We start from the raw sequence: 14,571 nt of genomic DNA on the forward strand, positions 1-14,571 counted from the left end.
ATATTTTGCTCCTCCCCTCGCTTGTGTTCACCCTCTTGGCCAGTTCCTGTGGTGTGCTTTGCCTCATTTTGCTGCCTGTGTCTTTCCTCTCCAGCTCTGCCAAGCCAAGGGCTTCATCTGTGAGTTCTGTCAGAATGCGGATGACATCATCTTTCCCTTTGAGCTCCATAAGTGCCGGACCTGTGAAGGTGAGGGCTGGTGCCCGGTGGGGTGGGCAAACAAGACAGAACACAAGGCTCATTTATTTCCCGTCAGCCACCCCTATTAGTAAGAGTTTGGTTTGGTTCAGCAGCTCCCTGTGTTTCCCCACAGGTGCACCAAGCCGTGGTGTGAGAAGGGTTACGGCAGCGACTTGCTTCCAGTTCGAGATAATACAAATTGTTCTTTTCTCTCTCCCCTTCCCAACTTGAATAGAGTGTAAAGCGTGTTACCATAAAGCTTGTTTCAAGTCTGGAAGCTGTCCCCGCTGTGAGCGGCTGCAGGCCCGGCGGGAGTTGCTGGCCAAGCAGAGCCTGGAGTCCTACATGTCAGACTCTGAGGAAGAACCCACCGAGGCCTTGGCCCTGGAGGCCGCCATCCTGGAGACCACCTGAAGAAAGCACGTAAAGCGCTCTTCCTAGGGGCTAGGGTCACACATAGTGCAGAACTGAGCCACCTTTTTAAGGACTTTCCCCACTTTTTTTTTTTTTAATTATTATCATCATTATTAATTTTTACGACCTGTCTAATGTCCATGTACAGTTAACCTTATTTAGGTTGGTGGGGTCCAGTCTGTTGTGACAATTTATAGGTACCAAGTATTTCCATCAGAACTGACACATGGGTCCCTAAGTGAAGCTTCTAGTGCCTCTGTCAGGAAAATGGACAGGGAGACCCAGTTCTTCCGACATCCATGGCCTTCTCCACTTGGACCAGATCTGGTTTCAGCTGCATCTCAAGTATCATTTCCAGTTTTATTTTGTTGTAATTCTGGAGCTTCTGAGCCAGGCCTTTCTCAGCGAACTCACTTCTCCTTTGCTGCTGAAACAGGAGGATGGAGTTTTCTCTCTCCCAGTCCTGGAATAGGGTCAGACTGCCCTGAGGAGAAGCAGCAGAGAATGGGACTACATCATGGGCATTCTTATTTAGGTGTTTTTGAGGCCATAAAAACAGCGTTATTGCTACCTTAGAATTTTCAGAGACCTCAAGGAGGCAGTGATGACTTCCTTGTTTGAAATATTCTAGGCATAGATGATGTCACAGGCTGACTTTCTTTATCTACCCTGGGGGACTTGACACGAAGAACAGAACTGATACTTAGACCAGGCCCATTTCTAGCATAAGTGACGCTACAACTCTGTTGTTTAAGGAGCATTTATTCAGTCAGAGGGGCTGTTGGCCTCCTCTTAGGTGATCAGGTCCCTTTCAGTCAACATAGCTCTGGTGCAGGTTTGATCTTTCAAGCTCAGGCAAGTTCCTGACACCATCCTAAACTGAGGACAGAAACCCCATCCACCATTTTATCAGTGGGTCTCTTGCCACTGTGTCCTCTGTTAGGTGGTCAGTGTGGTTCTGAGTAGAAGCCTGGCCCAACTCCGTGCTCTCCCTCCGCTCCTGAAGCACAGCTGGGACCCTCCCTGGTGGCTGATCTCTTGCGTTAGTTTCTTTTGTCAAAGTTGAGGAAAGAGCTTCTTGCTGTTAGTGGTGTCAGACAACTTGGCAGTTTGTGGATGTGAGCGCGAATGTTCCCGTGTTCTTGGGATAACAAGAGCCTTTATGCCAATTATGCACTTAACTCTTTAGCCTGGTGATATTCATATGTTCACTCATCCTTTTCTTATTACTAACTTTAACACACACACACACACACACACACACACACACCCTTTTTTAATGTGTGTTTTGATGGGAAAAGTTTTTGCTGGGACCGAGTATATGTTTGTCATATTCTTTAAGTTGCTGTACTTCCTGACCTGTGTGTAAAACACTGGTCAGGATCACTGCTCTGAGGGCTGGCAGCTCTGTGAACTAAAGCCCAGAGCATTTTTGTTTTGGGACTGACTTCTTCCTGGATGCCTGTCTTTCCGTAGCTGGTTGCTTGTAAGAAAAACTTGCTGTGGGTGCTACCCCAGGAAGCTGAACAGAAAGTTGCACATGGTTGGTGGAAGCTGATGAATGCCTGAGTTGGAGGCAACCAGGAGTCTCACAGGAAGTCGAAGGGGCAGTAAAGTAACAGCCAGAGCTGAGGCTCCACCAGGACAAGAGGGAGCAGGGAGGAATTGACTTCTGGTGTTGGTCCCTCTGCTTCAGACTTGCGATCTGAAGGCTACTTCAGGCTGTTCTCCCTTCAGTTCACGGGTGGGGCGGAGGGGCTGTGAAAGCCAAGGCCTCCAGCCCAGCCCAGTTTTGAAGGGCGGACTAGAAGCTCCCTTGTCCTCAAGGAGCTTTGGGAATGACCCTATGAGACTCAAGTCTCACTGAGGATTAGGCCTCGGATTCAGACTAAGGGCTTTGTGAAGATGGTGAGCTCTACTTCCACTTTCGGTTTAAATTACAAGTCTAGCTCCTTACTCCAAGTCACTACACTGGAGGAGAGATATACTCTTATTATTGTCGTGCGTGTTTCATATAGCATAGGATCAAAGGATGAAAGATGCTGACACTGTTTCTAAAGCTGAGCTCAACAATCTCACCCTCCTGGTTTTTCACTTATTTTTCTCCACCTCTCTCACCTCATCCCTTTAGGTTGCATATCTGTTTTAGTGACCCTGACACTGTGCTGTCATCACTGTCCAAATACCCATTTATTTATTTATTTGAGAGTGGGGAGGGGGGAGAGGAAAGAGGATGAGATTTTTTGAAAGCACTTTGCAACTTATCAGTATCTGAAAATCCCTGCTCTTGTGGGGAGAAGCTTTGAATGCACTGAAAAGAGTTCCTTCTGAATGAAATGGGAAGGAAGAAGTGTTTTTTTCTATAAATAAAGGGAAAAAGAAGTTTGCTTACAAGGTGGAGACAAGATTTAAGAGATAGCAGAAGAGTGGAAGGCAAATACTTTCCACTTAAATGAGGCTGTTATTGACTTTCTCTACCAAAGCTTTAGAGCTTCTGTTGAGTTAACATAAAAGGAGCAAGAGTCTAAATGGAGATGTTCTGGGGTGTGTACAACTCGTGTTCCGAACTAGGTTTCTACTTGTTATAATTCATACACAGCCTGACAGTTCATTGTCGTCATTAATAAACTAAGGAAATGAAATTCTGCCTCTTATTTGCCTGCCTTGACTATCAGGAACTGGTATGGAGTGTCCACTGTAAAGCAGGCGTGTCTGAAAATTCAGGAAGTTTCTGTGTATTCATGCAAAGAAAACTGGACCTTACAAGTCAGGAAACATAGATTGGAATGCTTTGTCACTGACTTGCTGTGTGACCTTGAGCAGATCACTTCACCTCTCTAGATTTCTATGTCTTCGTGTACGAAGCACTTTGTGGCACTTTCCAATGCACGGGGTGTGCCCCGTACCTGTCCCCTTGGTGTAGCTGTCGCTTAAAGCGAGGAGAATCTTCCTCTCCACAACATATGAATTGTCTTAGATACTTCAGTTCCCACTTCTGTGAACAACCAGCTCTGAATTTCTCTTTTATGCTCCTGGCCCGCTGGAGCTCCAGCTTTACCCTGCAACTTTCTGAACACTTCCCCCTTCGATGTCCCTTGCTTAGCTCCAACCAGTATGTCTAAAACCAACGTAAGTATCATATTTCCCCAAACCTAACCATTAGTCACCCCGGTTTGAAATTTTAGTTTCTTCCTCTCTGAGTCAGGTGGCACTTTTGGCTGGGAAAGCATTATCTCCTTCCCCACCCCCTGTCGTCAAGTTATGTTGATTTTTCTCTTTAAAGTAAATGTATCTCATTCCTTTTCTACCACTAGCACGCAATTTCAGCTTCTTATCTTAAATCTCAACCATCGCCAGCCACTCCCGTCTCTTCCTATTTAATCATCCGTCTAATACTTGGGTACCTACTGTATGCTGGTTTCTGTGCTAGGCTCTGGGGCTATCGCATGGAGCAAAACAGAGACAGTCCCTGCCCCTTAAGGCACTCAGGGTCTTGTGGGGGAGACAGACATTGCCCAAAGTTACCAAAATGAATATGTAATTACAAGCTGTAATAGCTATGAAGGAAAAGAGTCAATGCAGTTAAAAAAATAAATAACAAGGATACCTAATTTAGATTGGAGAGAAATAAGGCCCCTGAGAAGGTGATACTTCCACCAAGACCCCCAAAATGAGGCTCAGGGTAGGGAGAAAAGGGCTCCAGACTGGGACTAGCATATACTGATGGTCCTAAGACAGGAGTTTGGGCAAGGAACTGCAAGAAGGACTTACTAAGAATTTCAGATTGTATTGTAAGAACATGGGGCACCAAAGATTTTAGATTTTATTCTGAGAACATTGGAAAGCCATTGAAGAGTTTTAATCAGAGGAGTGAGTGATCTGGTTAAAATGTCAGCAGCCGCTTTGCAGAAAATAGAGTAAAACAAGAGTGGAAGTGGTAGATATCCTAAGGAGATGGCTGCAGTAGTTCAGGAGAGAAATTATGTTCGTTTGGATGAGGGTGTGGCATAGCATTGTCACTGTCACCTCATTAGCCCAAAACCTCTAGAAACAAGATAAATTCCAAATGTTTTGTTCTGACTCTGACATTTTTAAGCAGGGATCAAAAGGCTGGGGGTGGGGGAGTGGGGCAAGATATTAGAAAGATGCTGGGATACATTACAGAATCCAAGGAAAGTTAACAACTAAGTTTCAGGAAGGGCAGAGATCAGAGCAGCTCTGGAACCTCAGCTGCAGGATTTGCCGTCCTCTTGAGTCTGCTGCCAGCGAGGCAGGCCAGACAGTAGACTTATGGCTGTGTTGGGGACTCCCTACTGAGGATTGGGGGTACACCACAAAGAAAGGGGAACTGTGAGCTGGGCACTCATCCTTTCCGGCATTGACTTTGTTATTCTTCATTTTCTGTGGCCCCAAATGTTTGTAGGTTTACTATACCCTCTAATGGTGTAAAGAGTAGGCATAATTTTTATAGCATCCTGGTTAAAGTGAGGCGCAACCCTACTTCCTTTTTCCTTTGAACATTTGGCCTAGAGGATGGGAGAAGGGGATCAATATGCCCACCACCATATCCTGCTGGCTCTTCTGCCTGATCAACTATAGTCCTCTCCCATTTCTGATCTCCAGGGTATCAAACTGTTTGCTTTTAAAGCTTTAGTGAAGCAGCTGCCAGATGGTCCAAGCATTCCAATTGTGAGCTTGACGTTCTTGGGATCAGAGATGAATGTGATAAAAAGGAAAAAGAATCTACCTAGCACTAGTATCCTAAGAGCGTGGAGAACACGAGGATGTGCTTTGCATATACCCTTGCCTCCCTCAATTCTGTGGACTGCTTCTGAGGGAGGAACGGAAAACAGAGAGCTGTGCTCTGGTTTTGGATGTACACTTAATACCAGACCAGCGAGGTGAGAGTTCCTGTGTTAAAAGAAACCTTGCATGGTCAGAAGGTTCTTAGGATGTAGGTGGGAGTTTTAGTGACGAGCCCTCCAAGAGGCTACAGCAGACCAGTAAGACTCAAGCCTGAAACATAGCACAGCACAGATGTCCTGTAACCATTAGGCAACAAGCCCTAGGAAAGTCCTGTCCTTTTCTCTCACAGCTCCTGCAATTTCTCACCTGTCTTCCTTTTAAACAGTGATGCCTGTAGTTCCCAAATGGTTTTATTTTCCCACTGGCCCACTGCAGGAACAGCCAGACTCCTGGCTTCGCCTTCAAGCTCCTGTTTCCACAGCAAGCACAAAACAGCACTAGCAGTGGTAAGGGGCAAACAGGGAAGTAAAAGGCACCTCTCTCTCCTCTGTCCCTCACTTCCCAGCCTCTTTCTACTTAGAAACTGAAGAAAGAAATTCAACCTAGATGCCAACAATGGGTCTGTCTACACATAGGTCTAAAAGAAGAGTTGTATGTGTCTCTCTTAACCACTGGAAGCCCTCAACCACAGAGCTAACCAAAAGAAACTCCTGACAAGGTGAAAAGCAAGAATGAGGCCTGCAGAGGTAAAGGGAAAAACAGAACTTCCCCTTTCTCTCTCTTTCTCTACCTCCCTCTCTCTTTCTTTCTTCCTTATTTAATATTTAAATGTAGTTTTCTGATACATTCAACATGCTTAAAATCCACAGAAAGATATACAATGAAAAGTCCCTCCCATTTCTGTAGCCATGTGCCCTGTTTCTGCCTCACCCCCTTCGGTAGCCACTCGTGACTTTCCTTTTTATCCTTACAGAGTTTCTTTATGCAAATACAAGCAAATTATTTATATATATATATATATATATATATCCTATTCTTCACACTTCTTTAAAAACTAGCATACTGTATACACATTTCTGTCTCTTGTTTTTTTTCTCCCTAACAGTATATCTTAGAGAATTTTCTTTATCACTACATGAAGAGTTTCTATATTCTTTTTTATAGCTGTACATTTTCCATTATATGGATAGATTATAATTGATTCAACCATTTACCTATTGAGGGACATTTAAGTTGTTTCCAATCTTTTACTAATACAAACAACGCTACAGTGAAAAACCTGGTCATATGTCATTTCACATGGGTGCAAGCATATCCGTAGGATAAATTATCCAAAGTGGAATGGCTGGCACAAAAGATTCGTGCATTTGTCATTTTGATAAATGTTCCAGATTGCCCTCCATAGTGGGAATAAGGAGATTGGAGCAGTGGGAAGGACAGAAAGCATTACTGTGGAGTCATACTCCCCTGCCTAAAACTCACCAGTATTTCTCTCCCCATAAGATAAAGTTTGGTTTCTTCTCCTGGCATGTAAAGGACCTTCAATACATGACCACACTTTAGCTTCATGGCCTGATCTCCTGCCATTCCCTGAACTACTAGCGGTTTCCTAAATACACCTTGATCTTTCCTCTTTTAAAAAACTAACTCAGCTATATCACAGCGTTCCCTGCCTGCATTCTACTGTACCCACCCACTGTGAGCCCTTGGCACTCTCTCTAAACCTCCTGTTAGAGCACTTCTCACACAATCTTGTTATTTAGTATTTTCCCAAATAGAACAAACAAACAAGTAAATGAATGGAGTGAATGAATGGATGTAAGGAATTGCCTGTTCTATGTGGAGGCAAGTGGACAGATGAAATGACCCTTCGAGGGTCTTTCCTGACAAGGATTGCCTTTGCTACAGCAGTGGTCTTTCCTGTCCTCTTTAATCACCCTAAGCTCATTAGTGTTCCCTCTGCAAAATCCCAATGATATCCCCAAAGACCCCACACGAGCCCTTCCAAATTAAGCCAGAAGAACCCATGCTGAGGTCTTAGGCAGAAAGGAGGCCCTGACAGGGTCAACCCATATTGGGGTCCTGTAGTCAGATGAATTTAGTCAGTTTTCCTCTTTGCCACATGGATCTCTGTAATGACTGTTCTTCACCTTTTTACTACAGCAGGAGCAGATCTGATTTCTTCCAACCAAAAGAGCCTGAGCTCACACAAATCTGAGATGAATATGAAGCCACCTGACCCTGGGGCTCTCCAGTCTCACTGCACAATTTGTCTTTAGGGTGTCCCTGCTGTTTTTCCCCAGATCAGGGATCCACAGAGGACTCTACTACAGACCATTCTGTGCGTACTCATGCCTTCAGAGTCTGTGTGGGTTCAACTATTCATAACAGTTGGGTTCAACAAATAGACATGACCCTTCCTGGAGAGTGAGAAAACCACTTGGGAAACATTCTGTTCTTGATAGTTTTTCCCTCTCTGCCTGTCAGTGGGAACCAGAATGATCAGAAGTACATTGTAGGACATGGGACAGGATTGTTCTGACCTTGCCTCTGATTACGTCCCGTCTTAGCTTTCTTATCTCTTTTCTTGCCAGCAAATATCTACAGTGATTACTTTCCCAAATCTTGAAGTGATGAAAATGTCCTCATCTCCCTTCTCCTCCCTCAGCTTTGTCTGCGACTGTTTCTGTTTTGTTTTGTCCAGCAGCCATTATTAGAGTAGATAACATTCCAAATGTACTTCACTCACTTTATTATTAAACTGTCAGCTTTTCCTTGCCGGGGACTAAACCAGGAGATACAAAGATATTTCTATGTCCTAAAAATACCCTAGGTATTTAAAAATTGTTATGTCTACAAGGTAAGCTTAGAGAAGAGTGATAAAGCTATGTGAAAAGCTGCTGAAGTTGATAGAATATCCAAATGTTTTCCAATCAGAGATTTAAAAAAAATAGCTTACAGTACAGAATCTTTACTTGTTCTGAGGTTCTTTGTTTATTACAAACTACGTGTGGTTCACAGGAAGCCAAAGCTTGATTTCCAGCAAGTTCTCAAACCTCTCTTCTCAACATTTAACTTAGACTTGAAATCTTCATAGGCCAAGAGTGAGAAGACTGTTCAGCAGGGGAAAAAAAAAAAAAGGGGCTACTGAGTTACATTGCCAGCCCAGCATTCATTCATTCATTTATTTATTCATTCGTCTGTCCATCCATCCATACCAAATAAACATCTATTGAATATATACTATGTTTCTGTATTCCAGACACCAGGCCAGATCTGGAATACAAAGAATCATAGAACATTGTTTCAAAAGATGTTTACAGAAGCATAATTTATGAGAGTACAAAGTTAATGGAAAATATCCAAAAGTAGATGCGATCATTAACATGATGGTTATAAAGACCAGGATGGTAACATGAAAAAAAACCTTATAACACAATGTTATATGAAACAAAAGAGAAAAAGTTTATGTCAAATATTTATGAGTCCATACTAATAAATAAAGAATTGAATAAATAAATAAATTGGGAAGAAGAGACAAATCTTCCTGACAGAATTCCAAACAATATATGTAAATCCTATGCCCCTCCAGGAGGTGGAGCTTAATCCCCTCTCCCCATGAGGGTGGACTGGAATTAGTGGTTTGCTTTTAAAAAAAGAGCATGGAAATGGAGAAATAGCAGCTGTACAGTGGACAAAGCTGGCCAACATTACCTTAACCAAGTGATCAAGGTTAACATCACCAGGGGTGCCGTTTGGATATTATGCACCCCTGTGATGAGATGGGCACATCGCCACGTGGTATTCTTTCCAAAAATCCATTGCCCCAGTCTAATCATGAGAAAAAACATAACACAAACCCAATTTGAGGGACGTTCTACAAAATACCTGAACAGTACTCCTCAAAACTATCAAGGTCATGAAAAACAAGAGACTGAGTAACTATCACAGACCAAAAGAGCCTAAGGAGACATGACGACTAAATGCAATGTGCTATCCTAGATTGGATCCTGGAACAGAAAAAAGGACATTACTGGCAAAACCGGTAAAATCTGAATAAAGTCTAGAGTTTAGTTAAAAGCAATGTACTATGTTGGTTTCTTAGTCTTGAAAGATGTAAGATGGTGACATTAGCGAAAACAAATTGGCTGAGGGGTATATAAGAACTCACTGTCTGCAACTTTCCTATAAATCTAAAATTGTTCCAAAATAAGAAGTTTACACATAGGCAAGTATATATACCCCCTTATTGCAATTATAGAAAAACATTCATGGAAGGAAAAATACACATGGGAAGAGAAGGAGATACATAAAAGTAAGTGTAGCTCTGCAGAAATGATGGAACTATGGAGTGATTTTTTTCCTTTTATCTGCCTATTGAAATATCTGTAAAGTGGTCATATTATTTTTTATAATTTAAAGAGTTCACTTTGGTTTGGTTTTAGGGAAAAAATTCTTTCCCTTGAAATGCAGAGGGAATGTACAAAAGTATATAGACACTGGAGGGGGGGGGGTCAAGATAGCTATTGCTTTAAAATACCCCCAAATATTATTCTGCACAAGATGTGCTGACCCACGTTGGCCCAGAAAACATGGAGAGCTCCTTCCTTCTTTCTTTTTCTTTTTTTCCTTCCAGTTTTGTCCTTCCTTCTCTATCTCCCCACCTCATGTGCAGTTCCTCTGAGAACTGGTGCCTCTGTCCAGCCCTTCTGTCCTGAGAGCACACAGGGAGAGGACACCTTGGAGTTTCCATAAGAGCCAGGGACAGAGACAAGGCTGGTGGGAATCAGGAAAACCCTCTTGAGGTTTTAGAATGGAAGGTCCATATAATGACCATCTGGACAGTTCTCCAGAGGCTTCTAGGATTCCAGCTATTCCAGAGACTACAAACAGCACTATTTGACTCTGGCATGGAGCTCCCATCAGCACCCGTGAGCAGAAGCCACTCCTTCATTTGCACTTACTTGCCCATACCTTACCCCTTTTGGACCCAAGTAGAAGTAAAGTCTTTAAAGGCAAAGAGTTTACCAGCTAGACAGAAATACTTATCCAGCTTGCCTTCTTTCCATAATATGCCAAAGATCCCAGAGAACAGATAGATAGAGCAAGCCTGCTTTTTAGTTCTTAATTAACGTCACCCACCCACCCCAAAAAAATGACCAGAAATAAGTTCATTTTTTTTAAACCTCTGACCAAGGAGTGGGCACATGGATCAAGCTGGATTGCCTGAACTCTTTCCCTAGTCTTGGAACCTTGAGCAAATAAGACAATGACCAAAAAAGTAAGTGGGCTGGCGCTTTCTCATTCTAGCATGGTGAAGAGACTGTCATTCCTCTCTCCTGGATTCCGGGGCCGCCAGTTTCCTATCCTGTTCTGAGTCCAGTTTTTTAGCTTAACCTTCAAATCTTTTTAGTACATTCCTTTTTCTTAAGTTAGCAGGAGCGAGATTCTGTTGCTGGCAAGCAAAGAACCTTGGTATAGGCAGTGAAAGGGCCACAGTGACAAATTATGCAATTAAATATTGGCTTTACTTGTCTGACTTAAACTGATCCAGATCATGGATGTGTGATTCTTTTCATCTACCATGTAAATGACTCAGTGCTTGGATGCAGTTCCTGCCCTTTAGGAATTTACAGTTTCGTTATAACATAGGATGTACACAAATGAAATCATTACATATGGATTTCTTACTGTGTGCTGAACACTATTCTAAAGTTTTTACGTGTATGACTCATTTAATCCTCCCAACTACACTATGAAGTAGATACCATTATCATTTCCATTCTATAAAGAAGTAATTGAGGCACAGAGAGTTTAAATAACTTGCCCAAAGTGACAAAGCTAGTAAACAATGGAGGCTGGATCCAAATACAGACAGTCTGGTTCCAAAAATCCCACTCTTAACAACTATGTTATACGGGAATGAATGTTAAAGACAGAGTTCTGGAAGGTCAGAGAAGGGGGAGATCAATGTGGCCAGAGTGATCAGGGGAGGCCTCGAGGGCCTGTTGGTTCTGGAGCTGGGTGGGAGGCAGCGTGGGATTTAATCTGAGAGGAGGGAGAAGGGCCTTTTGGGACAGAGAGGAGGGTCAATGCAGCAGGAGCAAAAACACAAAGTGGAAACTGAAAACGTTGTTTAGACGACTATGAGACATACAGAGAAGGGGGTCTTTTGGAAAGCGTTCAAAGAACAACTGGATAGTTAGCGGGGAGGTCAGACCATAAAGGGCCTTGAATGACAGGTCAACCACTATGACTTTACTGTACAATGAGGGCCCCTACAGCTTTTACAGGGAATAACATTTGGGAACATTTTTTTGTTATAGAAAATTGAAAGCATACACAAAGATATTGAGAGTAGAATACTGAACCCCCGTGTATCCTTTATGCAGCTTCAGCAATTACCAGCTCACAGTCAATTGTGTTTCATCTATATCCCCACCCTCTACCCCTATCAAGATTATTTTGAAGCAAATCTCAGACATATTAATTCATCTGTACATACTTCAGTATATGTAGAAAATCCCAAGGAATCTATTTTTTAAAATCCTCCTAAAACTAATGAGTTTAGCAATGTAGCAGGATATAAGATAAACATACAAAAGTCAATTGCATTTCTGTATACTAGCAATGAACATGTGGACACCAAAATTAAAAATACCATACCACTTACTAAAAAAAGAAAGAAAAAGAAACACTTAGGTGTAAATCAAACAAAATATGTACAGGATTTGTACGCAGCAAGCACGAATTTCGGATGAAAGATATAGAAGATCTAAATGAATGGAGAGGTATATTATGTTCATGGATTGGAAGAGTCAACATAGTAAAGATGTCAGTTATCTCCAAATTTATATACAGACTTAATGCAAATCATATCAAAATTTCAGCAAGATTTTTTTGTTTTATGGATAAGGTTATTCTAAAATTTATATGAAAAGACAAAGGACAAGAATAACAAACTATTTTGAAAAAGAAGAAGAAAGTAAGAGGAATCAGCCTACCCAATTTCAAGACATTATATGGTTACAGTAATGAAGAACTGTGTGGTAGGGGCTTCCCTGGTGATGCAGTGGTTAAGAATCCGCCTGCCAATGCAGGAGACACGGGTTCAAGCCCTGGTTTGGGAAGATCACACATGCTGCAGAGCAGCTAAGCCCATGTGCCACAACTACTGAGCCTGCGCTCTAGAGCCCATGAGCCACAACTACTGAGCCCGTGAGCCTAGAGCCTGTGCTCTGCAACAAGAGAAGCCACTGCAATGAGAAGCCCACACACCGAAACGAAGAGTAACCCCTGCTTGCCGCCACTAGAGAAAGCCCGTGCGCAGCAACGAAGACCCAATGCAGCCAAAAATAAAAATAAATAAATTTATTTTTTAAAAAAAGAACTGTGTGGTACTGGTGGAGGTATAGACACAGATCAGTGAAACAGAATAGAGAGCCCAGCAATAGACCAACGCAAATTATGCCCACCTGATTTTTGACAAAGAAGCAAAAGCAGTTTGATGGAAGAAAGATAGCCCTTTCAACAAATGTTGCTGGAACAATTGGAAATCCACAGACAAAAAAAAATGAACCTTGACTTAGTATCACAGCTATACAAAAATTAACTCAAAATGGATCAGACTTAAATGTAAAAGGTAAAATTACAGAACTTTTAGGAAAAAAAAAAAAGAAAATCTCAGGATCTATGGCTAAGCAAAGAATTCTTAGACTTGACACCAAAAGCATGATTTATATAAGGACAGATCAAAATAAAAACTTTTTCTCTGCAAAAGACCCTGTTAGGAGGACAAAAACACAAACTACAAACTGGGAGAAGATATTGCAAACCACACATGCAGTAAAGAGCTAGTACCTAAAATACATAAGGAACTCTCAAAACTCAACAGTAAATGTATGTCAATTATACCTCAATTTTTAATAATTAAATTAAAAACAGTAATAAACAATCCAACTAGAATATGAGCAAAAGGTATGAAGAGACATTTCACTGAAAAAGATACACAGATCACAAATAAGCACATGAAAACATGGTCAATATTACTAGCCATTAGGGAAATGCAAATTTAAACCACAAAATATAACTACATAGCTATCAGAATCACAGAAATTAAAAATAGTAACAATATTAAATGTTGGCAAGGATGCAGAGAGTCTGTATCACTTGTTTATTGCAGGTGGGAGTATAAAATCATATAGCCACCCTGGAAAACAGTTTGTCAGTTTCTTATAAGACTAAGCATACAACTGTCCTACAACCCACCAATTTCACTGTTGCACATTTATCTCCAAGAAATGAAAATACATATTCACACAAAAATCCATGTGTGATGCTAATAGCAGCTTTATTAGTCAAAAACTGGAAACAACCCAGGTATCATTCTACAGCTGAATAATTAAAAAACTATAGTACATCCGTACCTTAAAACATTACTCAGAATTAAAAGGAACAAACTATTGATACATGCAACAACCTGGATGAATCCCCAGAGAGTTATGCTGAGTGAAAAAAAGTCAATCCCCAAACATTCTGCATGATTCCATTTATATAACGTCCTTGAAATGACAAAAGTATAGAAACGGATAACAGAGTAGTGGTTTCCAGAGGTTAAGGAGAGGGTGGGGGCAGGAGGGAAGTGAATGTGGCTATAAAAGGGCAGCAGGAGGGATCCTTGGCAATATTCTGTATCTTCACTCTTTCAATGTTAGCATCCTGTTTGTGATGTTGTATTATAGTTTTGCAAGCTATTACCATTGGGGGAAATGGGGTAAAAGGTATGTGGACTGTGTATTATTTCTTATAATTGCATGTGTGTCTACAATTATTTCAAATTAAAAGTTTAATTTTAAAAATTGATGTTATAAATTGCCATGAGAAAGAATCAGCAGATGTAATAGGAAAATTCTCCAGGAGCTACAGAATTTAGAGCAATATGAAAGGGAATTTAAAATAAATATATTAATTTACATGGAAATGGAAAGGGCTAAAAATAGACAAGGAAATGCTAAGAAGAATAATCTTGCTCTAACAGACATCAAAATGTGTTCTAAAGCTATCATAATTAAGATAGTGTGGCACTTGTGTAGGAAAAGACAAATTAGAACAACGAAACAAAATGGAAAGTCCATAAATAGATCTATACATATAAGGAAGCTTGATATGCCACAGAGGTGGTATCACAAGTCAATAGGGCAGTGATAGATTATTTGGTAAATGATAATTTAAT

At 41.4% G+C, this 14,571-nt stretch overlaps 1 protein-coding gene across 8 annotated transcripts in view; it reads left to right on the top strand.

Moving 5' to 3' along the window:
- RUBCN (rubicon autophagy regulator) overlaps positions 1 to 14,571 on the top strand; it is an 84,458-nt gene that overhangs the window by 63,296 nt on the left and 6,591 nt on the right. For 6 of the 8 annotated variants that reach the window (XM_027107315.1, XM_027107344.1, XM_027107353.1 and 3 more), the window contains 2 exons: positions 95 to 188; positions 415 to 3,235. In XM_027107315.1, the coding sequence (XP_026963116.1) occupies positions 95 to 188; positions 415 to 593 (273 nt within the window). In that variant the 3' untranslated portion in view covers positions 594 to 3,235. Of the gene's footprint in view, positions 1 to 94; positions 189 to 414; positions 3,236 to 5,974; positions 12,484 to 14,571 lie in introns of those variants that run through there. The other 2 variants (XR_003432969.1, XM_027107327.1) reach the window with 2 other exon arrangements.

The sequence above is a fragment of the Aethalodelphis obliquidens genome, unplaced genomic scaffold, assembly GCF_003676395.1.
Source record: "Aethalodelphis obliquidens isolate GAN/ISIS:26980383/991018 unplaced genomic scaffold, ASM367639v1 scaffold1, whole genome shotgun sequence".
Classification (NCBI taxonomy): domain Eukaryota; kingdom Metazoa; phylum Chordata; class Mammalia; order Artiodactyla; family Delphinidae; genus Aethalodelphis; species Aethalodelphis obliquidens.